Consider the following 25,412-nt stretch of genomic DNA (forward strand, 5'->3'; position numbering starts at 1 on the left):
TAGTGTTAACCCCTTCCCTGCCAGTCACATTTACACAGTAATCAATGCATTTTTATAGCACTGATCGCTGTATAAATGTGAATGGTCCCAAAAATGTGTCAAAAGTGTCCGATATGTCCGCTGCAATATCGCAGTCACAATAAAAATCACAGATTGCCGTCATGACTAGTATAAAAAAAAATAATAAAAATGCTATAAATCTATACCCTATTTTGTAGCTGTTATAACTTTTCCGCAAACCATTCAATATACGCTTATTGCGTTTTTTTTTACCAAAAATATGTAGAAGAATATATATCAGCCTAAACTGAGGAAACAATTTGTTTAAAAACAAAAAAAGATTGGATATTTATTATAGCAAAAAGTAAAAAATATTGTGTTTTTTCAAACTTGTCCCTCTTCTTTTGTTTATAGGGCAATAAATAAAAATCGCAGAGGTGATCAAATACCACCAAAAGAAAGCTCTATTTGTAGGGAAAAAATTGAAAAAAATTTCATTATGGTGCAGTGTTGCATGACCGCGCAATTGTCATTCAAAATGCGACAGCGCTGAAAACTGAAAAATGGCTTGGGCAGGAAGGGGGTGAAAGTGCCCCGTATTGAGGTGGTTAATATGATGGCAAAGCAATATGTTCTATGGGCATCCCATATTCCCTTTCCCCCAACTAAGTTATATCCCTCAATAAACAAAAACAAAACAACGCAAATGACTGTTCATTGTCTTTGAGGTGATAGATGGAGGTCTGGCAGCTGGGTGATATGGTAGATGTTAGTTACTAGTAGCAACCAAGCGCTACACTTCCCTCCTCTGTGCAGTTGGTTTTGCACAGAGCAGCCCAGATCCTGCTCTTCTTGGGTCCCTCTTTGCTGCTCCTAGTTCCTCCCTCCTATCAAGTGCCCCCACAGTCAGCAGCTTCCTATGGGGACACTGGAACCGACAGCTCCCTGTGTCCATTCAGGCACAGAGCCCAAACCGGCCCGCCCCCTCTCTCCCCTGATTGGCTGACTGATTTTGATTGACAGCTGCGGGAGCCAATGGCGGTGCAGCTGTGTCTCAGCCAATCAGGAGGAGTGTGCCAGGAGGCTTAGACACTCGTGGACATTGCTGGAGAGAAATGGGGCTGGGGAGGCTTCTACACACAAAAGGTTTTTTTATCTTAATGCATGGAATGCATCAAGATAAAAAACCTTGTACCTTTACAACCACTTTAACTGATCTAATGCTACAGGAATGGCATTGTAAACTGAATATATGGCCAAGTCCAATATCATCTCTAAAAGGTGATATCACTCTACAAACAATTATGATCAGTTACTCACACACTAGTCCTGTATATACTACAGCTAAAACTTGTAAAAGTGAGTCTCATGTCAGAGCTGAAATTACACACGCATCTAATATGATCATTTGTGCCACGCCATAAGGACGGGGGACTCTGTGGTGAAAAAGGCATCTATAGCTAAGTATTTTTGTTAGATTTTCTAATATTATTACATTTGTTATCTGTATCTGCCATTACTTAAATAAACATTACACATATAAGTGTTTATGTGATCTCTCTTTTGCACATCTCAAATAAACCCAAAAAATGTAAACTATCATGTAACTGTGATAAAACACCTGGGAGGTCTTGCAGAGTTCATAACAGGAGTGAATCTTATCAGCTTTAGGCCTTCTTCAGAATCCTTAAGGCTGGATTCACACCTATGCATTTTTAGTGCTTTTTGCATTTTGCAGATTTGCACTACATTCCATTTAACATGGTTTCCTATGGGTCAAGTTCTGTAGTTAAATTCTGCAAAATGCAAAAAGCACTGAAAATGCATAGGTGTGAATCCAGCCTTATTCAATATGAAGCTTTTGCCTTTTCTATGTGTTGGGACTCTGCTGGGCGTGGCTGCTCAGTGCAGCCCAGTTTGTCTAGTGTGAACCGGCCATAATGCCGCGTACACACGAGCGGACTTTACGGCGGACTTTGCCCGGCGGACTGGATTTCGTCGGACAATTCGATGTGTGTGGGCTCCAGCGGACTTTGTTTTCTCAAAAGTTGGACGGACTTAGATTTGAAACTTGTTTAAAATTTATCCGTTGAAATCGAGTCCGGTCGAAAAGTCCGCCGTCTGTATGCTAGTTCGACGGACAAAAAGCCACGCTAGGGCAGCTATTGGTTACTGGCTATGAACTTCCTTGTTTTAGTCCGGTCGTACGTCATCACGTACGAATTCGACGGACTTTGGTGGATTGTGTGTAGGCAAGTCCGTTCATTCAGAAAGTCCGTCGGAAAGTACGTCGAAAAGTCCGCCGGGCAAAGTCCGCCGTAAAGTCCGCTCGTGTGTACGCGGCATTAGGCTCGATTCACACCTATGCATGTTGCTTTTGAGCGTTTTTGGAGGTTTTTTTTTCATGCTTGCCACATTTTTGAGCAGCGTTTTTTTTAGCGTTTTTAGCGGCGTTTTTGCGGCATTTTTGCCGCGATTTGCGTTTTGCGTTTTTTTTTTTTTTTTTTTTTTTTTTTACAGTTTTTTTTTACAGTCTAAAAAAAATTTAAAAAAAATAAATAAATAAATAAAACGGCAAAAACGCATCAAAAACGCTGCAAAAACGCTGCAAAAACGCTGCAAAAAACGGTGCACTTGCGTTTTTGATGCTTGTCCATTGAAATCCATTACATGCAAAACGCTGCTTTTTGCATGACAAAAAGTCCCCGACCCTTTCCAAAAATGCAGAGAAACAAAAAGGCATTGATGTGAACATGTTCCATAGGAACCCATGTTAAAAAATTCCCGTGCATTTCTGCAAAATGCAAAATGCATCAAAAAACGCGCTAGTGTGAATGGAGCCTAAGGCTCGGTTCAAATCTATGCAGTTTGCGATTGGTGCATTCTACAGTGCATTTTGCTGTGCGTTTTTGCACACACGATTTTGACGCAAATTGCGTTTTGTGGGGTTTTTTTGGCCAATTTTCATTGCACTACATGCTCTTCTGCAGCTTCTCCATTGAAGTGGAACCAAAAAAGCAAAAAAAGCACCATTTTGCATTTAAAAAAAGCCCCTGACCCTTTCCAAAAATGCAACAGCTGAAAAAAGCACAGGTGTGAACGTATCCCATAGGAAACCTTGTTAAGTGGACTGTAGTGCGTTTTTGCAAAAAGCACCAAAAAAACGTATAGATGGGACCCTGAATCTGAGTGTATCCTGGTCCTAATATTTCCAATTATTTGGCTTCATAGGCAGAATAAAGAGAATAAAAGGGACTGTTGATGGGGACACTGATGTAAGGGGACTGCTGATGGGGACACTGATGTAAGGGGACTGCTGATGGGGACATTGATGTAAGGGGGCTGCTGATGGGGACACTGATGTAAGGGGACTGCTGATGGGGACACTGATGTAAGGGGGCTGCTGATGGAGACACTGATGTAAGGGGACTGCTGATGGGGACACTGATGTAAGGGGACTGCTGATGGGGACACTGATGTAAGGGGGCTGCTGATGGAGACACTGATGTAAGGGGACTGCTGATGGGGACACTGATGTAAGGGGACTGCTGATGGGGACACTGATGTAAGGGGACTGCTGATGGGGACACTGATGTAAGGGGACTGCTGATGGGGACACTGATGTAAGGGGACTGCTGATGGGGACACTGATGTAAGGGGACTGCTGATGGGGACACTGATGTAAGGGGACTTCTGATGGGGACACTGATGTAAGGGGACTGCTGATGGGGACACTGATGTAAGGGGACTGCTGATGGAGCCACTGATGTAAGGGGACTGCTGATGGGGACACTGATGTAAGGGGACTGCTGATGGGGACACTGATGTAAGGGGACTGCTGATGGGGACACTGATGTAAGGGGACTGCTGATGGGGACACTGATGTAAGGGGACTGCTAATGGGGACATTGATGTAAGGGGACTGCTGATGGGGACACTCAAAATTAAAGTGGGCCAGTCTGGATGAAGTCCAGGGCCAAATTTTTGTCCCAGTCCAGCCCTGTGCCAATGTAAACAAGGCAGATCATTGTTCTGTGAGAGGGGAATGTACTGATCCTGTGCTTCTGCTAAGCAGGAACATGGATCTTTACCCTACCCCACCACATAGTTAGCAAGCACTCCCTAAGAACACATTTAACCTTTTGATTGCCCCCTGATGTTAACCCCTTCCCTGTCAGTGTCATTAGTGCAGTGTCAGTGGATATTTTTTTCACTGATCACTGTATTAGTGTCACTGGTCCCCAAAAAGTGTGAAAGGGTCAGTTAGGTGTCTGATTTGTCCACCGCAATATCACAGTCCCCCTATAAGTCGCTAATCACCACCAAGTAAAAAAAAATAAAATAAAGAAAAAATATAGAAAAATATCTCTTAGTTTGTAGACGCGATAACTTTTGCACAAACCAATCAATATACATGTTTTGATGTAGCAGAATACATATTGGCCAAAATTGATGAAGAAATTAGATTTTTTTTTTTTATTTTATTGAATATGTGTTATAGCAGAAAGTAAAAAATATTGTTTTGTTTTTTTCAAGATGTCTGTCTTTTTTTGTTTATAGCGCAAATAAAAACCGCAGAGGTGATCAAATACGACCAAAAGAAAGCTCCATTTGTGGGAAAAAAAGACATACATTTTATTTGGGAACAGCGTTGCATGGCCGCACAATTGTCAGTTAAAGTAACGCAGTGCCGTATCACAAAAAATGACCCGGTGAAGGGGAGCAAGTCTTCCGGAGCTGGAGTGGTTAAATACTAGCAGATTTGACCTGGTCTCAGCCTACAACAGTCCCTGTACAGCAGGGCTGGAGTGTGAGAGGAAGTACCAGCACAGGTAGCCAATCTGCTCATGTACTGACAAAAGGCATGCTGATAGGAGGAGAAATCAGAGTGACAGAGAGATGAACTCATGTTGCATCTCTTCCCACTATCCAATCACAGACTGCGGTGGATTCAGGATGACCTGGGCTCACAGAAAGTAGGTTATATTACGCTGTCCATACTGAATGAGGACATCTAGTGGCAGAAAAGAAATTCCTGCATGGGGCATTTCTGTATTGAACCTGGATATTGCAGCAAAATTGGTTTTACCATGTTGTCTTTTAATGGACTATTCATGTCAATCATGTTATTTTTTGCTGGAGTTCTGCTTTAACATTCCTTGCAACTACTGTATGGTCACAAAAGGACAAAAGGAACCAATGACTTGGAGCACTAGGATCCCTTGTGATTGCATGCAGTGTGTGTATTTATCTTATCATACAAACATAACCACTTTATTTATTGTCATCTCATGCAGATGCTGATGTAAAGATGACTGGACCTTCTACATATACAGCCACCCTCGGAAGAGAAGCTAACATTCCCTGCACATTCACATTGGATCAAAAGCTCAAGTATCCACAGTTAGAAGTTTATTGGTATGATAATATTTCAATTATTGCAGGAACTAATGATTCGCCGAGGTATAATACGTCCAAATATTCCATGGATAAAGACCAAGCTTTAAATGGCATTGCAAATCTGAGGATCTCTAAAATATCTACGGCAGATCATGGAATCTACAAATGTTCAGTGAGCTATGCAGGACCCCCAGAGCCAACAATTAGAGAGATAACCACGACTGTTCAAGGTACGGTATATTAGATGTGTCCACACATTGAAGAGGAACTTCACCCATGTTTCATATAGAAGTGCACACTCCATGAGTAATGTGTAAATGTCATTATAGCTTACATACATTTGTATTATGTATTTTACATATACATTGGAACTGACCTCGCAATACTGGTGATAGGGAAATCACAGAGCTTAGGGGTTTCCAATAACATTTTGACTGCTGAACCACATTCAAAAAGATGTATTTTAATATTCAAGCCTATAGTTTGAGCCATAGGCAGGGAGAACAATACAGTAAGTACATGGTGACATTCAATATGATTGTTCTGCCTGAAGCTGGGGCCTAACTAGATCTAATGCCCTATACAAAGGTGGGGGCTACCTTGTAAGTCTCTTTGAAGTCCTGATTAACTTGTTGGTCAATTAACATATACACGTCACTTCGCAAGTTCTGTGGGAAAGCCAGAGGTAGACCTTTTAACAGCTGAAGGTGTGAATGGCATTTGATCACCAAAACAGCTGTTAACTCATATGACTTCTAACATAATCAGAATACATGTTTTGATAATCACAACTAAATGTTTGATAAATAAATAGCTATTCCATTTACCCTATCACTGGTTTTGTACTTTTTTTTATATATTTACCAGCTGTTCCGAAGATCACAGTTGTTAATGATGATATCATGATAAATAAAATGAGTTTCCTGTGCTGTGAAATCTCTGGATTCTACCCGGTGGACATTAACATCACATGGCTCCAGGATGGAGAGCCATTGGGCAATGTTCTACAAGGAAAACTTCAAAACAATTCGGATGGGACATACAGTATAAACAGCTCGATAATACTAAGACTCACTGAGGAGGACAGAAAGCGGAACTTCTCCTGCAGAGTCCAACATGTGTCTTCACCTACACCTCTGAATAAAGACCTTCAACTGTATATATATGAAGGTAATGACGCTGTTTATTTTGCCTAAAGCAGCCTTTCTAAACCTCTTTTTTTTTTACCCCAGAGGAACACCTAAAATAATTTTCAGGTCTTGAGGAACCCTACTAAATCCAATTTATTCAGGGTCAATGGGAAAAAGTCCCTTACATTGTGGGTCAGTAGGAAGAACGCAACCCCTACAGACAGCCAAAAAGATCATTGGTGTCATGCTGCTGGCTCTGCCAAGTGGTGTTGGCCCCAGAAGTATGGAGGCATCATCAGAGGGGAGATAAATCAACCACAGTTCAAGGAACATCCCTGGAGGAAGCCTGGACAAGAACGGCTGGCCTAAAGCTTCTTTCAGATAGGGGGCTCGAACTTTGGCGATCTGACCAGAAGTAGGAGTGGGTCAAACCCAGGTACCCACTCCCTCCTTCTCCCCAAAAAGTGCCAAATGTGGCTGTGGAGGAGGGGGTAGATGCAAACAAGCAGAACTCTCCTTTTTTGGTGAAGTTCCGCTTTAGTCCCGGTTCACACTGATGCTGTGCGGGGAACTGTATGTGATTCGGACAGAAATCGCACCACATTGAACCAATTCATTGCACGCGCACGAAAAAGGTGCATGCACCTTTCTTTGCCACACTGGAATTGCACTGGAAGTGTCACATGAACGGAGTGCGATTGTGATGCGGAAAACGCACATGAATCGCTGCAAATCCCACACCACATCAGTGTGAACTGGGACTTAAGCTGTCCATAAATGGACCAAATTTTGTCTGGTTCAGCAGAGATCAGTCAAATTTTGATCAATGTGTCGTCACTCCCGCTCGACAGAAGTCGATCTTAGGCCTCATGCATATGCCCTGATCCTAAAACCCACATTTTTTGCCTAAGCCCCTGAACACAACTCTATAAAAGCCTATGTGTCCATACACACATAGGCTTTTACCAGAGTTTAGGAGGAACAGCATTTAAAGGCAGTTAATGCTTCTCTCCTGAATAAATAAGAATCATATTCAGGAGAGGAGCGCAAAAATGCATGTAAACGCATGTTAGCGCTTGTGCATTACTTATTTTCAATGGCTAGAATAAATTATTATTTAGCCCAATGAAATGAATCAGCGCCCAAGTGCTTGATGCTGCTAAACATGACACACGCGTTTACCAGTGTCCATCGTTTTTCTGCTGCCAGAGAGAGGCACCTAGGGAGAGTCCAGAGTGTAACCTTCCTCACAGGGGAGACCTGCACAGGAAATCAGGACACTGATTATCAGTGCAGCCCCAACAGTGCCCATCAGTACACATATCAGTGCCATCTATCCATGTGGTCCATCAGTGCTGCCTATTAGTGCTGCATATCAGTGCCTACCCATCAGTGTCACCTCATTAGTGCCCATCAGTGCAGCCTATCAGTGCCCATCAGTGAAGGAGAAAAACTACTTATTAAAAAAATTTTACAACAGAAACTAAGAAAAAAGTTTTTTTTTCAAAATATTCAGTGTTTTTTGTTTTCTTTAGCAAAAAATAAAAAAACCCAGTGGTGATTGAATACCACCAAAAAATGATGAAAACGTCATATGAGTACAGTGTTGCATGACCGCGCAATTATCATTGAATGTGCGACAGTGCTAAAAGCTGAAAAATGGTAAAAGTGGCCGGTGTTGAAGTTGTTAAACTCCTATTTAAAGGGTACATCAATCTGTACCTGTATATCTTATGCATTTCTTCCATCTGCCCTCAACTTTAAGTCTGTTCTTAACTATATACACTACTTTAGATTCAATATCCAGCCTTGATTCACATTTCCTGTCTGTTGGTCTTGGTTATTGCCTTCTGTCTGTTTGCATAAACTCTATCATTACAGCTTAATATAAACCCGTGTTTTTCACTTTATAAACCCCCCCCCCCTTTTTTTTTCCTCTCATCACATACTGTATGTACCTTTTTTCACTTCCAGGGAGTAGAGAAAATGCCCAATAACCAAGTACTGAAGAGTATATGACTAGTTCTATGCAATGTTCTAGTGCTTGGTAAATAGCCCAGTGCTGTAACATAAGGGCAGGGAGAGAATCCTTATAGGGCGTACACACGGTCGGACTTTGTTCGGACATTCCGACAACAAAATCCTAGGATTTTTTCCGACGGATGTTGGCTCAAACTTGTCTTGCATACACACGGTCGCACAAATTTGTCGGAAAATCCGATCGTTCTAAACGCGGTGACGTAAAACACATACGTCGGGACTATAAACGGGGCAGTGGCCAATAGCTTTCATCTCTTTATTTATTATGAGCATGCGTGGCACTTTGTCCGTCGGATTTGTGTACACACGATCGGAATTTCCGACAACAGATTTTGTTGTCGGAAAATTTTATCTCCTGCTCTCCAACTTTGTGTGTCGGAAAATCCGATGGAAAATGTCCGATAGAGCCCACACACGGTCGGAATTTCCGACAACACGCTCCGATCGGACATTTTCCATCAGAAAATCCGACCGTGTGTACGGGGCATAAGAACCATAAAGACCCCTTTCACACTAGTCTATTTGCACCTGCCGAGTGCCGACATCCAATCCAATCTGCTCCGTTCCCCTTTCATCTGGTGGATCGGATGGCAGTCAGGTGCAAACTGACAGGCTGTTTGTTTACATCTGACCACCAATAGAGGAGAGAGGGCTGTGTCTGTGTCCCCTCTGCATAGCGGAGTAGGGATCAGCAGACAGATTCCCCGCTGAGCAGGTGGACTCCATGTGGAGTAATGAGATTCTACACAGTCATAGTGCTGTGTTTCTTCATTCATAGAGGCTGAGCAGAGAGGTGGTGCAGCAAAGAAGCAGGGACTGTGGAAACTTTCAGTTCCTCAAGAGCGGGGGCTAGCAACCTGTTGATCGCAATCTACCAGTCGATCACAGCCAGGTGACTGGTAGATCGCGCCCTGAGCTTGCCAACCTGCCATTTTCAAGAACAGTGAAGAACGGAGTTTGCTCTGCTAGAGTGAGAAGGCGGCCACACTCCAACAGAGTCATACAAACTGCACTCCGCCTCTCTGTATCTGGCCTAGGAAAAGGCTGCGCCTGGATGGGAAAGGTTCCCCGGGAGTAGAGCTCACATGTGTGGAAGGGGTACATTGTGCTGCACTCTCAGTGCCGCGGTCTTGCAGAAAGACCAGGACCTGAAACCATAGCTCCCAACTGTCCCTGATTTCGAAGGACTGTCTCTGATTTGGAACAATGTCCCTCTGTCCCTCATTCCTCCTCAATTGTCCCTCATTTTGGTCTGATCTATATAGATGTATATAAAATGCACTTTTTATCTATTGAAAAGTGTTTTCCAGCGCTAAACCATTCATCTGATTTCTAAATTGCTGCATTTGTAAATTCTAAAAGCCAATATAAAGGAATAGTAGTGGTAAAAAAAAGCACTTGTGGATTTAACCAATCTTGTTTTTTTGTACAATTCCCCTTTAAGGGGGCGTCACAAGGGGTGTGTCCTATGCCTGCACACTTTTGCTGATAGGTGTCCCTCATTCCCATCTCAAAAACTTGGGAGGTATGTTGAAACACTCACTAATGGAACTGCACAGGAGGAAACACACCTCTCCGGCCACCGCCCTCCAAACCCCCGCCCCCCCGGAGACGGACGGAAAAGGGGGCGGTCTCCCCCCACCCACGGGAGACGGACGGGGTGGCAGCGATCAGAGGCCTCCTTACCTTAGGAGGCAGATGACAAGAATCCGGGGTAGGGCTGCTTGCTGCAACTTCCCCAGAAAAAGAGCCGCGGCCGTTGCTTCTCCTCCAGGCTAAACAGGAAGTGGGACTTAAGACTCCCTGGAAAATTGGGTCTCAGGACTCGCTTCCTGATTGGCCAGGAGAAGAATCAGAATTTGCTATTGTCACACAACTGGATGAGCTCATGGCGCAGTGCTTTTTCCCCCTCCCCCAGAGCCCACCCTATTTTTAAAGCCGATTCGAGCCACAGGTTCTAATCATGTACTTAAAGGATCACTAAAGATACATTTAAAAAAAAAAAAAAAAATAACAAACATGTTATACCTGCCTCCACTGTGCAGCTCGTTTTGCACAGAGTGGCCCCGAACCTGGTCTTCTGGGGTCCCTCAGTGGCTGTCTTGGCTCCCCCCCACGCAAGGACTCAATGGCATTGAGTCCTTGCGGGCGTGCTCCCGTGATACAGCCGGCGGCCATAGCCGCTCACTTTATCACTCGGCCCCGCCCCCCAGCGAGCCGCGTCATTGGATGTGGTTGACAGCAGCGCGAGCCAATGGCTGTGCTGCTTTCAATCCATCCACTGTAACCAATCAACGGCCAGGCTGAGCGGCGAAGAGGATGTCGGGGGCGAGCGCGGGACTTTCGAGTGGTCAGGTAAGTAAAACGGGGGGCTGGGGGGGCCGGTATTGTCAGATGTTTTTTAATCTAATGCATAGAATGCATTAAGGTGAAAAAACTTTTACCTTTACAACCCCTTTAAAAAAAAAAAAACAGTGAAATACATGCCTCCAGTGCCCTGTATGTAGATTAGGTTCCGGGCACATGGATTAGGAGGGGCAGCGCCCCTGTGCCCCTTTTGGACAGGCTGCCACTGTGTATAACCTCGGCTGCTGCCTCTGCAGCTAAAGGGGGTAGGAGTCTGTGTTCCTGTGTGATTCAGTGTAGTGCAATTTACAGTCTATTCATTTAAATCGGATGTGTATTGCACCAAATCACACAAAAATAGTGCACCAAATCGTATAATACTGCATGCGATCTGGTGCAGGCAAATGTACTACATTTGCAATGTGCGTTTGGGGAGCCATTAACAATGTATTGCCACCCACAGCAGATCCAAAGGCAGTGTGGTTTGCAGTGCAGGAAGCATGCTCTGAACCCACCTTTCCAGTAACCATGTTCTGCTGTGAACTGGACCTAACAACAGGACACTGTGCCGGTGATCTTTGACTTCTCCCACGTTATTCAGGTAGATCTCTCACCTCTCTAAGGTCGCCTACCCTTGCTCTACAGATTTCTAGGGGAACTTGAGATGTGGATCACTGACATCCAATTTGATGGTGCCTTCATAGTTCTTGGGACAATGCCAGGGCCGATCCTAGGGTCACAGGCGCCTGGGTGCAGAAATATTTCTGGCGCCCCCACATGGGTGTTGTCATCTTACTAACTCCTCCCCTCCCCTAAGGAGTCTTTGTTACCTTGGGATCCTCCCACGATCTCTTAACAATAAGCAGATACAGGAAGAGAAGCAGAGTACTCTAATGGGACCTGGAGGGGGGGTCTCTCTGATGGACACAGAGAGGGCCACTGTTAGAGAGAGCCCCCACCAGGCCCCATTAGAGACTACAATAGAGTGTCACTGAACAATAGTAAAAATAAACAACATTATATTAATATTTGATGCTTTGATGCCCAGGCCCAATCCTAGAAGACTTCACTTATCTAAATGTATACTGGGGCTGGCTGCTGCTTTTCCTGGGGCTGGCTGCTGGTCCTGATTCCTGGCTGCTGGTCCTGGGGCCTTGCTTCTGGGGCTGGGGTCTGACAGCTTGGCCCTGGCTGCTGGTCCTGGGCCACGGCAGCTGGGGCCTAGCTGCTAAGGCCTGGAATCTGGCTGGTCTCATTTCTTAAGGCAGTTCTTTGCCCAGTTCCACTTCAGAGCCCTTCAACTAAAGCTCTTGTCCAGATAAGATAGCTTACTGTTTTCCTGGACAGGGAACTTTGTCTCACCCCTGTTGTGATGGCTGCAATCTCCAGTGTTAACCCTGGGCAGGTTATTCCTACCTCACAATTATGCAGTTCTCACCACAGAAGTAAGTCTCTTTGGCTGGAAAGGCATTCTGAGCCAGTAGAGGCCCATTGGACACAGGACAAATTCAGACTGCCTGACAACTTGCCTAAATAAGAGCCAAAGGGCTTTCTCTGATGCACCGAGCCCATTACTTGTATGGTTATCCGGCAAAAAATCAGTCTGACAGTGTCACTGTGGTGGTGTACAGTAATAGTGCCCCATCTTTGGCATCAATGGAAGGAACAGTGCCCCATCATTGGTGTCAGTGGGAGGAATAGTGCCCCATCACTGGTGTAAATGGGAGGAATAGTGCCCCATCATTGGTGTCAGTGGGAGGAATAGTGCCCCATCATTGGTGTCAGTGGGAGGAGTAGTGCCCCATCATTGGTGTCAGTGGGAGGAATAGTGCCCCATCATTGGTATCAGTGGGAGGAATAGTGCCCCATCATTGGTGTCAGTGGGAGGAATAGTGCCCCACCCATCATTGGAGCACAGGTGTGTCAGGAGGAAGGAGTCTCTGAAGCGGCTCCAGGTGATCTTTGTGAGAGGGGAGTGGTGGTGAAATCTCTCCCAGTTCTCCTGGCCCCTTTCTGGGGAAGCCATGGAGGCCAGCGGGGTCTCTCCTGCTGGAAGCTCACAGCCATCTCCTGGGCTGTCGGGTGACATGCCTTCCTCTGTACAAGCCGATCTCTCGACCCCTGGTGAGGATGAAGGATCCGAGGCCATTCGGGAGCGAGTGGTGGCCGGGATAAAGGTCCTAAATAGGGAGAGAGACAAGCTGTACAAGCTCAGAGCGGAGCTGAAGCACTTGAGAAAGCAGTGTGAGGGCTTGTATAGCTAGAAACGTGGGTCCATGGAGATCCAACTGGCCAAGGTCCGGGTGGAACATCAGGAAACCATTGTGTCCATGATGGAAGGCAGAGATGGGCCCTTTAAGGAAAAGTTTGGCAACGACAGAAAGTTTGCAAGGATGACAAAGATGGAGTAGGAGACCCCCAGTTCTGACCCCCTGCCCCCTCAGGGAGAGGTAAGCAGCCCAATGCCTTCCCAGGATTTAGGAGGCATACTGAGGGTAATCCAGGCAATGGAGTCTCCTATGCGGGAGGATCAGCTGGTGTTTAATGATGAGGACATTACTGATAATGTGCCTGACAAGGTAAAGCCTGTCAAGTCTCATATGCTGGATAAAACAATTTTTGTGCCATTCAACACCATGACTGATACTGACAATGTACCCAGTGACAATCAGGCTGCTAGTCCTATGTGTAGCAATGCTGTACTTGCTGATGCTGCAGTACAGCAAAGTTTGCATTTAAAAAATGACATTCTTGCAAAGGAACTGCAAGAATCAGCAGAACCAATTAACCCCCCTTTAGATGAGTCTAAAGCTGTTTGCCCCACAGCTGCTGAAGACTCTACAGCACAGCTTCAGGTGACAGCTGGTATTGCAGCAGAAACTGTGACTATTCCTGATGGGAATGTGAATGTTTGTGTGACTGATAAAAATCATCCCAGTACAAGTGTGGTGGACAGTCCTACCAACTCCGTTCAAGCAGTTAATAATATTAATAATAATAACAATAATAATGTACAGACTAATGTGATATCAGTGTGGGGCAGCCTACCACTTTGAGCACCCCAGGATCTGGTCTTGGGTCTCTGGCTTCTGCTGGGGGTCCGAGAAGAAATGTGGTAATTCTCAAATGGGAAGGTGGTGCAATCCCTCCAGCACTGCGTGCGGTGGTGGATTTGATTTTGGAGATGGGTTTTAGGGCAAATGACCTGTATGCCCTAATACATGTAGCTGGGACATGGGATTATACCATTAGCTTCACCAGGCCAGAGGGTCTTGACCTGTTCTGGGAGCGATATGAGACTCTGTGCAGGTCAAGACCAGAATGGGAAGGTCTGGCCCCAGTTGCAGTTTCGCAAAGGTCAACGGTGAAAAAGATAACCATCATACTCACTAATGAGAGCATCCCTGCTCGGGACCTAGAGGTTTGGTTAAGGCACTATGGGGAGGTTTTGGCTAAGCCCAATAAAATCCCTGATGAGCGTAAAATCTGGACTGGGGGTTGGTCAGTAACAGTCAGGTTGGCCAGGGATGGGAATGTTGTCCGTCACCTGCCCTCCTCAGCTTTTATAGGGAGGGATAGGATGACTATTTTTAACCTGGTCAGCCGAAGCCGTGTCACCGCTGTGGAGAAAAGGGGCATTTGAGCTCTTCCTGTTCAGCCTTGATATGTTCAGTGTGTCGGGGTCAGGGTCATATGGCTAAGGACTGCACTGAAATGATCAGGTGCAACCTGTGCCTGCACCTTGGCCACCCCTACAGCAGATGTCCTGAAGCCTGGCACAATATGGAGAAGGAGGTAATTGATGACATGTCAAGGCTGGACAGGATGGAGGGTGAGGCCCCTGGTTTACCATCCTCCTCTGCGATGACTGACTCCCCTGGTCCTGCTCAGGAGCCCTCACCAGTTCCTGTGGCCACCCCTACTGTGTTTGTAAGTATTCCTTCTGTATTTGTCTCTGTGTTCCCCCAGCCTACTGTACCCTCTCCTCTTGTGTCAGAACCTTCCAAGTCTGTGTCCCCCGAGTCAGTTACCCCCCAGGAGTCTACCCCTCCTATGTCTGACTCAAAGGGAGCACCCCCCCACCAGGAGTGGTAGCGTGTACTAAAAAGGTCCCTTCTTCCTCTGTAAAGGAGTCTTCTGTAAAGACTTCAAAGAAAAAAACAAGAGATGAAGGCATCTCTGACGCGGACCTGCAGTACCTGGAGGAGAGAAGGAAGGTTGGAAAACGGAAGAAGCAGGCAGTGAGGACAGAACGGGCTCCAGTGCCTGTCTCCAACCGTTATAGGTCCTCTAAGTGGGATATTTCTTCATCTGGAGCTTCTTCGGAGCAAAGTTCCAATTCTGAGATGGAGTTTGTGGCGGCCTCAAGAAAGAGAGAGGCTTCTGGTGATGAGCAGCAGAGGAAAGCTAAGAAGCAATCCACCCAATAACCCAAATGGCGGTTCCTCCTCCATTAAAAGTGGTGACAATAAATGTCGCCAGCATTAAGTCAGTAAGAGCTCGTTCTATGGCCTTCTCTTTGTTCAGCCAATTAGACGCTGAAATTTTATTTTTGCAAGAGACTAGGCTCACCTCCTTGGCAGATATTCATATGGCCAAGAGAGAGTGGAGGTATGGTCCATCTTACTGGTCTCTTGCAGCCGAGCCTTAGGGCGGTGTGGCGGTGTTGTTTAAAACCGGCATGGTAACTGTCCGGCGGGTTATTGAGGTGGAGATTGGGAGATGTATGATCTTGGACGTCCTTGTGGGAGGGCAGGACCTGCGCCTAATTAATGTCATGGGCCGCACACAAAGTGGGACAGGAAATGCCTTTTTACAAGGATCAAGCCATTTCTTTTTACATCCCGGCAAGTGGTCTTTGGAGGTGACTTTAATAACTAGGCCCAAGGACAGGAAGGACTTCAAGGACAGGCTGGGATATGATAGCTTTTTTTAAATAGTATGGTTAGGGATGCTGGTCTTGTGGATGTGCACATTAAGCACTTCCTGGATGACACCAGGTTCACCTTCCATCGAGGTAGTAGTCAGAGTAGGATAGGTTGTTTTTTTAAGGAGACCTCTGCTTTCTCGCCCCCAGTGGTGCAGGCAGTAGAGTTCTCTGATCACTGTATGCTATCTGTGGTCCTGAATGCTTCAGACACCCCTCAGAGGGGCAAGGGCATCTGGAGATTGAATTTGTCTCTACTCAAGGAAGAACATGTTAGACAATCCTTTGAGGAATCCTTTCAGGCTCAGGTGACCATCCTGGACTTTTGTAGCAGCAAGGCTGAGTGGTGGGAGCTGACCAAAAAGAGGATCGCTGGATTCTTCAGGGGCCTAGCCAATAGAAAACAGTTTAATAAATACATGACCTACCAATGTTTATGGAAGAAGCTGGATATTCTTGTCTCGAGAGGAGGAGATCCTGGGGCAATCTCCGAAGTGAAACTCCTTCTCAGGAAGTGTCAATATGGCTGGCATGCCTCTTTGGTTCTAGAGAGGGACTATGGGAAGTACCACTCGCCTGACCCTTACCAGAACTGCAAACAAGGTGTAGCTGTTAAAATGGTTGTTGGCCTTAAGGTCAGTACAGGTTCCTTGACAAAGTCCAGGTCAGGGATTCTGGAGGTCGTGAGGTCCTTTTATGCTGACCTTCTTGGGAGGAACGAGCTTGACCGTGACAAGATGGAAAGCTTTTTGGACTCTACTCCAGGTCTAAATGGTGGAGATGTTCCATTGATGAATTTGACAGAGGGGATCACATTCGAAGAGGTGATAAGGGCAACTGAACAGCTTGTCATCAAAAAGTCACCTGGACCAGATGGCTTGACGGCTGAGTTTTACAAAGCCTTTAAGTCTATTCTGGCCCCACATTTGGTAGAGGTTTTTAACAGTTGCCTTGCTGAGGGGGTGCTTTCTCCTTCCATGAGGCACTTGGCTGTGATTCTTCTTTCAAAAGGTAAAGATCCTTTGATGATTGAGAATTGGCGCCCCATCAGCCTTCTTAATGTCGATAGAAAGATACTGGCAAAGATAATTTTCTGGCGCCTATCGTCAGTAGCAGAGTCTTTACTTTCTCGCCATCAGCACTGTTCGGTCCAGGGTAGGTGCACCTTCACAGCGGTTTTAGCTGTCCGGGAGGCCTTGGAGCGGTGCAGGGCTGCAGGCTGGGGAAAGTATTTGCTGACATTGGATCAGGCAAAGGCTTTTGATCGTGTTAACCATGAGTACCTGTGGTTGCTCCTTAGTAAGCACGGTCTGCCGGGTGGTTTTGTCGATTGGTTAAAAGTCTTGTATAAGGGGGCAGAAAGCTTTCCTCTTGTTAATGGTTGGGTTGGGCAGTCCTTTGAGGTTGGTCCGGGGTGCGCTAGGGTTGTCCCCTGAGTCCCCTGCTCTGTGTGTTTGCAATCGATCCCTTCATCAGGAGTCTAGAGAGAAGCCTGTTGTGTGGGGGCCGCCAGTCGGGCTCCCGGGTGAGCCGCCTTTGAGAATTGTTGCCTATGCGGACGATGTGTCAGTGATTTTCACTGGGGCGGATGAAGCAGAGGAGGTGGTCTCTCTGACATCACGGTATTCTGAAGCATCAGGCTCCAAGATCAATCAGGAAAAGAGTGAAGTTTTCTGGATGGGAAAGGAAGGTGAGGGGTTTGATCTCCCGGACACCTTTCCAGTGCCCCAGGAAAGAATTAAGATTCTAGGCATTGAATTTGTACCCGGCGATTATGGCCTCAAAAACTGGGAAGACAGACTGGAAATTGCCAATACTAAGGCTGGTCAGCTGAAGAGATGGAAGTTATCTATGAGGGAAAGGGTTGATCTGATTAAGACTTACCTGATTCCGATCTTCTTGTATGTCAGCTTTGTCTGCATCTTGCCAGTGTCTCTCTATGCTAGGGTCAGTAGTGTGTTCTTCCAGATGTTGTGGGGGAACAGTCTGAACCCCATCAAGAGGAATGTCACCTATCTATCCAGGAGGGAGGGTAGCTTAGGTATGGTCAACCCAGTTCTTTTCTTTTCACTGCTTTTTCTCAAGTTTAACATTGGTAATATGCTTGCATTGGAACCTCCTGGATGGGTAGGCATATTTAGATCTTGGTTTAGGCCTTTTCTACGACTTTGGGAAGAAGGTGGCCAAGTGAAGAATCTCAGGGGTCATCGTGGTCAGCTACCAGCCTATGTTGCTTCCTGCCTGAAGTTACTACGGCAGTGGTGATTGTCGTCTGGAGATCTCAGATCAGTTCCGGGGAAAGTCCTTATGAGGCGAGTCTTGAGCGAAGTCTTTCATGACCCACTGGCCTTAAGGGATTGCCCAGGCCCAGTTTTGAGGGCAGGGTTAAGACTTATTAATTTGGACAGAGTACCCCCTAAATTTAGGGATCTGGCCTGGTTGTGCTTCCATGGGAGACTCTATGTTCGGGGTAATTTGAAATTCCGCAGTGGGATGGATCGTAGCTGTCCTCGGGAGGAGTGTGCAGGTGAGGAGGAGACTATGGACCATTTTCTACTTCATTGCCCTTTTAACATAGAGGTATACAAACAGGTGGGGCGGGCCCTCTGTGTTCCTTTCCTCTCCAGGCTGGGTTATGCTGAGTGGGTGTATGGAGCATTCAATACTGGTGGTGTTTTTTGTTTAGATACACTTTTTCTAGTTAGCCTAGTAGTCCGTTATTTCACTTGGAACGCACGGTGTCAGGTCTGCACTCGGCATAAAATCCTTCCTGTTGAGGTGGTGGTGTATGACATTTTGCATGAGGTGGAGAAGATTCGGGTACTTGAGAGAGACAAGCGGAGTCAGGGGGCTTGGTTGAAGGCGTGGAGGGGTTTTAAGCCTCCCTGACTGCCAGGAGTCTCTTTCCCGGGTGTGGCTGTCTGTCTCTTATCACCCTAGATTATTATTTTTTTGGATTAATTTTTGATAAATGGCTGCGTACATAGGTGATGGGTTGTGCCTCTTAGGCCCTCTCTGCTGCTTCGTGTAAATAGTTTTCTAAAAATGTTTTGGTAGTGGATTATGTATATATTGTAAATGTTCTGAACATGGATGTGTATTCCTTGGACTTCTGTTGACGTTTTGTACTATGGTTTTGTTTTTTTACTTTTGTATAAAATTGGTTGCTTGATTCTTTTCAATAAAAGATCAATAGTGCCCCATCATTGATGTCAGTGAGAGGAATAGTGCCCCATCTTTGGTGTTGGGGGGGAATAGTGCCCCATTATTGGTATCAGTGGGAGGAATAGTGTCCCATCAATGGTATCAGTGGGAGGAATAGTGTCCCATCAATGGTATCAGTGGGAGGAATAGTGTCCCATCAATGGTATCAGTGGGAGGAATAGTGTCTCATCATTGGTATCAGTGGAAGGAATAGTGTCTCATCATTGGTATCAGTGGGAGGAATAGTTTCCTATCATTTGTATCAACGGGAGAAATAGTGCCCCATCTGTGGGTGTCAGTGAACGGACTATTTCCCCATTGTCGAGGTCAGTATCAGGAACTATGCCCCACTGTTGCTGATAATGGGAGAAAAAATGCCCAAGGGCCGGAAAAAAGCAAACAAAGGGCCACAGTTTGGATACCACTGCTCTAGAAGAAACAGCTGAGCCACATACACATTGTAAAGACTTACTGTACTCAGGGCTGTATCTTGCTCCCCGGTCTTCGGCTGTGTGGAAAGCCTCTTCTTTCTGATGCCATGACCAGTGACGTAGTGTGGATTGTCAGTGCCCAGGGCAAGGCACGTAATTTGCGCTCCCTAATCTGCGGACTTTTAGCGCTCCCTGAGTCCCTTCTTACAAAAGTACTGACCAGCCTGATTCCAACACTGACCACTTCACTAACCTACCTGATTCCTACACTGCCCCTTACACTGACCTACCTGATTCCTATACTGACCACTACACTGACCTACCTGATTCCAACACTGACCTATCTAATTCCTACACCAACCACTACACTGACTTACCTGTCCACTGCACTGACCTACCTGACCACTACACTAACCAGATTCCTATACTGACCTCTACACTGACCTACCTGATTCCTATACTGGCCACTACACTGAGTCACTGACCTACCTGTCCACTACCCTGACCTACCTGATTCCTACACTGACCCTTACAGTGACCTACCTGATTCCTACACTGACCACAACAATAACTTACCTGATTCTTATACTGACCACTACACTAACCTACCTACTGTCATGAACTGGTGTGACCAGAACCGTGTGATCTGCGACAGAGGACACCCAAACGCATATAAGTGAAAATATATATTAATTTATTAAGGAAAGTGAGTAATAAATAACAACCAACTCCAATATGACACAGTGCAATAACCAACCACAGACAGAGACCTACAAATAACAATAGACAGATAAATGCAATAAATGGGAAATACCAGGTTCATAAACAATAGCCAGGCCAGGGTCATACACAGCAGATCAGCAGGGAATGTTCCAGAGACGTAAACGTAAGCCAGGCCAAGGTCATACACAGGGAAGTCAGTAGATGGGGTATGGAACACAGGACAGGGAGAGGATGGATGGGTCAGACTGCAGGCAGGGACCCAAGGTAACAGGTGGGACAGGATAGGGTCCCAGACAGGGAGACAGGGACAGGATCAGGGCTCAGGGCTCAGGATCAGATAGCTAGCAGGTCAGGAGGCAATGACGAAATCAAGGCAAACATGTGAATGCTTGCCGGGTATTTATAGGCCTATGATTGGCCTCAAGTGACACCTGATTGTAGGAGGTACTGTCTGCTCCACACTGCCAGGATCCATCCGCTGGTGGACGCCAGTACTGCGGCCCAAAGATGATTATAAACAGGGAAAAGCTCTCCTGACAGTTCCAAACTGCCAGGAGACACCTGCTGGTGGACCTCAGTACTGCATGCCAAATAACAGGTCTTACCAGCGGATGGAACATTTCCTGACAGTACCCCCCCTCAAAGGAGCGACCTCCGGACGCTCCAACTAGCCGTTGCTGGGGAAAGTCCATGGTGTCCAGCTGGGCAGTGGGCACATCAGGCTGGGCAGCGGACAGGAACACTCCAGGCTGGGCAGCGGACGGGAACAACTTGAGCTGGGCAGCAGACGGGAACAACTTGAGCTGGGCAGCAGACGGGAACAACTTGAGCTGGGCAGCAGACGGGAACAACTTGAGCTGGGCAGCAGACGGGAACAACTTGAGCTGGGCAGCAGACGGGAACAACTTGAGCTGGGCAGCAGACGGGAACAACTTGAGCTGGGCAGCAGACGGGAACAACTTGAGCTGGGCAGCAGACGGGAACAACTTGAGCTGGGCAGCAGACGGGAACAACTTGAGCTGGGCAGCAGACGGGAACAACTTGAGCTGGGCAGCAGACGGGAACAACTTGAGCTGGGCAGCAGACGGGAACAACTTGAGCTGGGCAGCAGACGGGAACAACTTGAGCTGGGCAGCAGACGGGAACAACTTGAGCTGGGCAGCAGACGGGAACAACTTGAGCTGGGCAGCAGACGGGAACAACTTGAGCTGGGCAGCAGACGGGAACAACTTGAGCTGGGCAGCAGACGGGAACAACTTGAGCTGGGCAGCAGACGGGAACAACTTGAGCTGGGCAGCAGACGGGAACAACTTGAGCTGGGCAGCAGACGGGAACAACTTGAGCTGGGCAGCAGACGGGAACAACTTGAGCTGGGCAGCAGACGGGAACAACTTGAGCTGGGCAGCAGACGGGAACAACTTGAGCTGGGCAGCAGACGGGAACAACTTGAGCTGGGCAGCAGACGGGAACAACTTGAGCTGGGCAGCAGACGGGAACAACTTGAGCTGGGCAGCAGACGGGAACAACTTGAGCTGGGCAGCAGACGGGAACAACTTGAGCTGGGCAGCAGACGGGAACAACTTGAGCTGGGCAGCAGACGGGAACAACTTGAGCTGGGCAGCAGACGGGAACAACTTGAGCTGGGCAGCAGACGGGAACAACTTGAGCTGGGCAGCAGACGGGAACAACTTGAGCTGGGCAGCAGACGGGAACAACTTGAGCTGGGCAGCAGACGGGAACAACTTGAGCTGGGCAGCAGACGGGAACAACTTGAGCTGGGCAGCAGACGGGAACAACTTGAGCTGGGCAGCAGACGGGAACAACTTGAGCTGGGCAGCAGACGGGAACAACTTGAGCTGGGCAGCAGGCTCCGGGTCATCGAGCTGGGCAGCAGGCTCCGGGTCATCGAGCTGGGCAGCAGGCTCCGGGTCATCGAGCTGGGCAGCAGGCTCCGGGTCATCGAGCTGGGCAGCAGGCTCCGGGTCATCGAGCTGGGCAGCAGGCTCCGGGTCATCGAGCTGGGCAGCAGGCTCCGGGTCATCGAGCTGGGCAGCAGGCTCCGGGTCATCGAGCTGGGCAGCAGGCTCCGGGTCATCGAGCTGGGCAGCAGGCTCCGGGTCATCGAGCTGGGCAGCAGGCTCCGGGTCATCGAGCTGGGCAGCAGGCTCCGGGTCATCGAGCTGGAGGGCAGACACCCGGACATCGAGCTGGAGGGCAGACACCCGGACATCAGGCTGGAGGGCAGACACCCGGACATCAGGCTGGAGGGCAGACACCCGGACATCAGGCTGGAGGGCAGACACCCGGACATCAGGCTGGAGGGCAGACACCCGGACATCAGGCTGGAGGGCAGACACCCGGACATCAGGCTGGAGGGCAGACACCCGGACATCAGGCTGGAGGGCAGACACCCGGACATCAGGCTGGAGGGCAGACACCCGGACATCAGGCTGGAGGGCAGACACCCGGACATCAGGCTGGAGGGCAGACACCCGGACATCAGGCTGGAGGGCAGACACCCGGACATCAGGCTGGAGGGCAGGCACCCGGACATCAGGCTGGAGGGCAGGCACCCGGACATCAGGCTGGAGGGCAGGCACCCGGACATCAGGCTGGAGGGCAGGCACCCGGACATCAGGCTGGAGGGCAGGCACCCGGACATCAGGCTGGAGGGCAGGCACCCGGACATCAGGCTGGAGGGCAGGCACCCGGACATCAGGCTGGAGGGCAGGCACCCGGACATCAGGCTGGAGGGCAGGCACCCGGACATCAGGCTGGAGGGCAGACACCCGGACATCAGGCTGGAGGGCAGACACCCGGACATCAGGCTGGAGGGCAGACACCCGGACATCAGGCTGGAGGGCAGACACCCGGACATCAGGCTGGAGGGCAGACACCCGGACATCAGGCTGGAGGGCAGACACCCGGACATCAGGCTGGAGGGCAGACACCCGGACATCAGGCTGGAGGGCAGACACCCGGACATCAGGCTGGAGGGCAGACACCCGGACATCAGGCTGGAGGGCAGACACCCGGACATCAGGCTGGAGGGCAGACACCCGGACATCAGGCTGGAGGGCAGACACCCGGACATCAGGCTGGAGGGCAGACACCCGGACATCAGGCTGGAGGGCAGACACCCGGACATCAGGCTGGAGGGCAGACACCCGGACATCAGGCTGGAGGGCAGACACCCGGACATCAGGCTGGAGGGCAGACACCCGGACATCAGGCTGGAGGGCAGACACCCGGACATCAGGCTGGAGGGCAGACACCCGGACATCAGGCTGGAGGGCAGACACCCGGACATCAGGCTGGAGGGCAGACACCCGGACATCAGGCTGGAGGGCAGACACCCGGACATCAGGCTGGAGGGCAGACACCCGGACATCAGGCTGGAGGGCAGACACCCGGACATCAGGCTGGAGGGCAGACACCCGGACATCAGGCTGGAGGGCAGACACCCGGACATCAGGCTGGAGGGCAGACACCCGGACATCAGGCTGGAGGGCAGACACCCGGACATCAGGCTGGAGGGCAGACACCCGGACATCAGGCTGGAGGGCAGACACCCGGACATCAGGCTGGAGGGCAGACACCCGGACATCAGGCTGGAGGGCAGACACCCGGACATCAGGCTGGAGGGCAGACACCCGGACATCAGGCTGGAGGGCAGACACCCGGACATCAGGCTGGAGGGCAGACACCCGGACATCAGGCTGGAGGGCAGACACCCGGACATCAGGCTGGAGGGCAGACACCCGGACATCAGGCTGGAGGGCAGACACCCGGACATCAGGCTGGAGGGCAGACACCCGGACATCAGGCTGGAGGGCAGACACCCGGACATCAGGCTGGAGGGCAGACACCCGGACATCAGGCTGGAGGGCAGACACCCGGACATCAGGCTGGAGGGCAGACACCCGGACATCAGGCTGGAGGGCAGACACCCGGACATCAGGCTGGAGGGCAGACACCCGGACATCAGGCTGGAGGGCAGACACCCGGACATCAGGCTGGAGGGCAGACACCCGGACATCAGGCTGGAGGGCAGACACCCGGACATCAGGCTGGAGGGCAGACACCCGGACATCAGGCTGGAGGGCAGACACCCGGACATCAGGCTGGAGGGCAGACACCCGGACATCAGGCTGGAGGGCAGACACCCGGACATCAGGCTGGAGGGCAGACACCCGGACATCAGGCTGGAGGGCAGACACCCGGACATCAGGCTGGAGGGCAGACTCCCGGACATCAGGCTGGAGGGCAGACTCCCGGACATCAGGCTGGAGGGCAGACTCCCGGACATCAGGCTGGAGGGCAGACTCCCGGACATCAGGCTGAAAAGCTGGAACATCAGACTGGAAAGCTGGAACATCAGGCTGGAAAGCTGGAACATCAGGCTGGAAAGCTGGAACATCAGACTGGAAAGCTGGAACATCAGACTGGAAAGCTGGAACATCAGACTGGAAAGCTGGAACATCAGACTGGAAAGCTGGAACATCAGACTGGAAAGCTGGAACATCAGACTGGAAAGCTGGAACATCAGACTGGAAGGTTGGAAAGTCAGACTGCAAAGCTGGAACATCAGACTGCAAAGCTGGAACATCAGGCTGGAAAGCTGGAACATCAGGCTGGAAAGCTGGAACATCAGGCTGGAAAGCTGGAACATCAGGCTGGAAAGCTGGAACATCAGACTGGAAAGCTGGAACATCAGACTGGAAAGCTGGAACATCAGACTGGAAAGCTGGAACATCAGACTGGAAAGCTGGAACATCAGGCTGGAAAGCTGGAACATCAGGCTGGAAAGCTGGAACATCAGACTGGAAAGCTGGAACATCAGACTGGAAAGCTGGAACATCAGACTGGAAAGCTGGAACATCAGACTGGAAAGCTGGAACATCAGACTGGAAAGCTGGAACATCAGACTGGAAAGCTGGAACATCAGACTGGAAAGCTGGAACATCAGACTGCAAAGCTGGAACATCAGACTGCAAAGCTGGAACATCAGACTGCAAAGCTGGAACATCAGACTGGAAATTGGGAGCAGGTTGGGTTACTGGCAGGATTGTATGAGTAGGGAAGAACTTCCGTTTCTTCTTTGGCTTAACTGCTGGAGATCTGTAGGTGGCTGTAGGACTGTAGACAGGAGGTGAGGCATACTGAAAGGAAGGGCTGGGATATGGCAAGGAAGGGGGAACAGCAGCCAGA

The 25,412-nt window shown here is 48.9% G+C and overlaps 1 protein-coding gene across 2 annotated transcripts in view; it reads left to right on the forward strand.

Moving 5' to 3' along the window:
* The window catches only part of LOC141148592 (natural cytotoxicity triggering receptor 3 ligand 1-like), a 63,294-nt gene that overhangs the window by 7,871 nt on the left and 30,011 nt on the right, over positions 1-25,412 (forward strand). For both annotated transcript variants that reach the window (XM_073636185.1, XM_073636186.1), the window contains exons 2-3: positions 5,298-5,630; positions 6,268-6,570. In XM_073636185.1, the coding sequence (XP_073492286.1) occupies positions 5,298-5,630; positions 6,268-6,570 (636 nt within the window). The remainder of the gene's footprint in view (positions 1-5,297; positions 5,631-6,267; positions 6,571-25,412) is intronic.

Source organism: Aquarana catesbeiana, linkage group LG06 (assembly GCF_042186555.1).
Source record: "Aquarana catesbeiana isolate 2022-GZ linkage group LG06, ASM4218655v1, whole genome shotgun sequence".
Classification (NCBI taxonomy): Eukaryota; Metazoa; Chordata; class Amphibia; order Anura; family Ranidae; genus Aquarana; species Aquarana catesbeiana.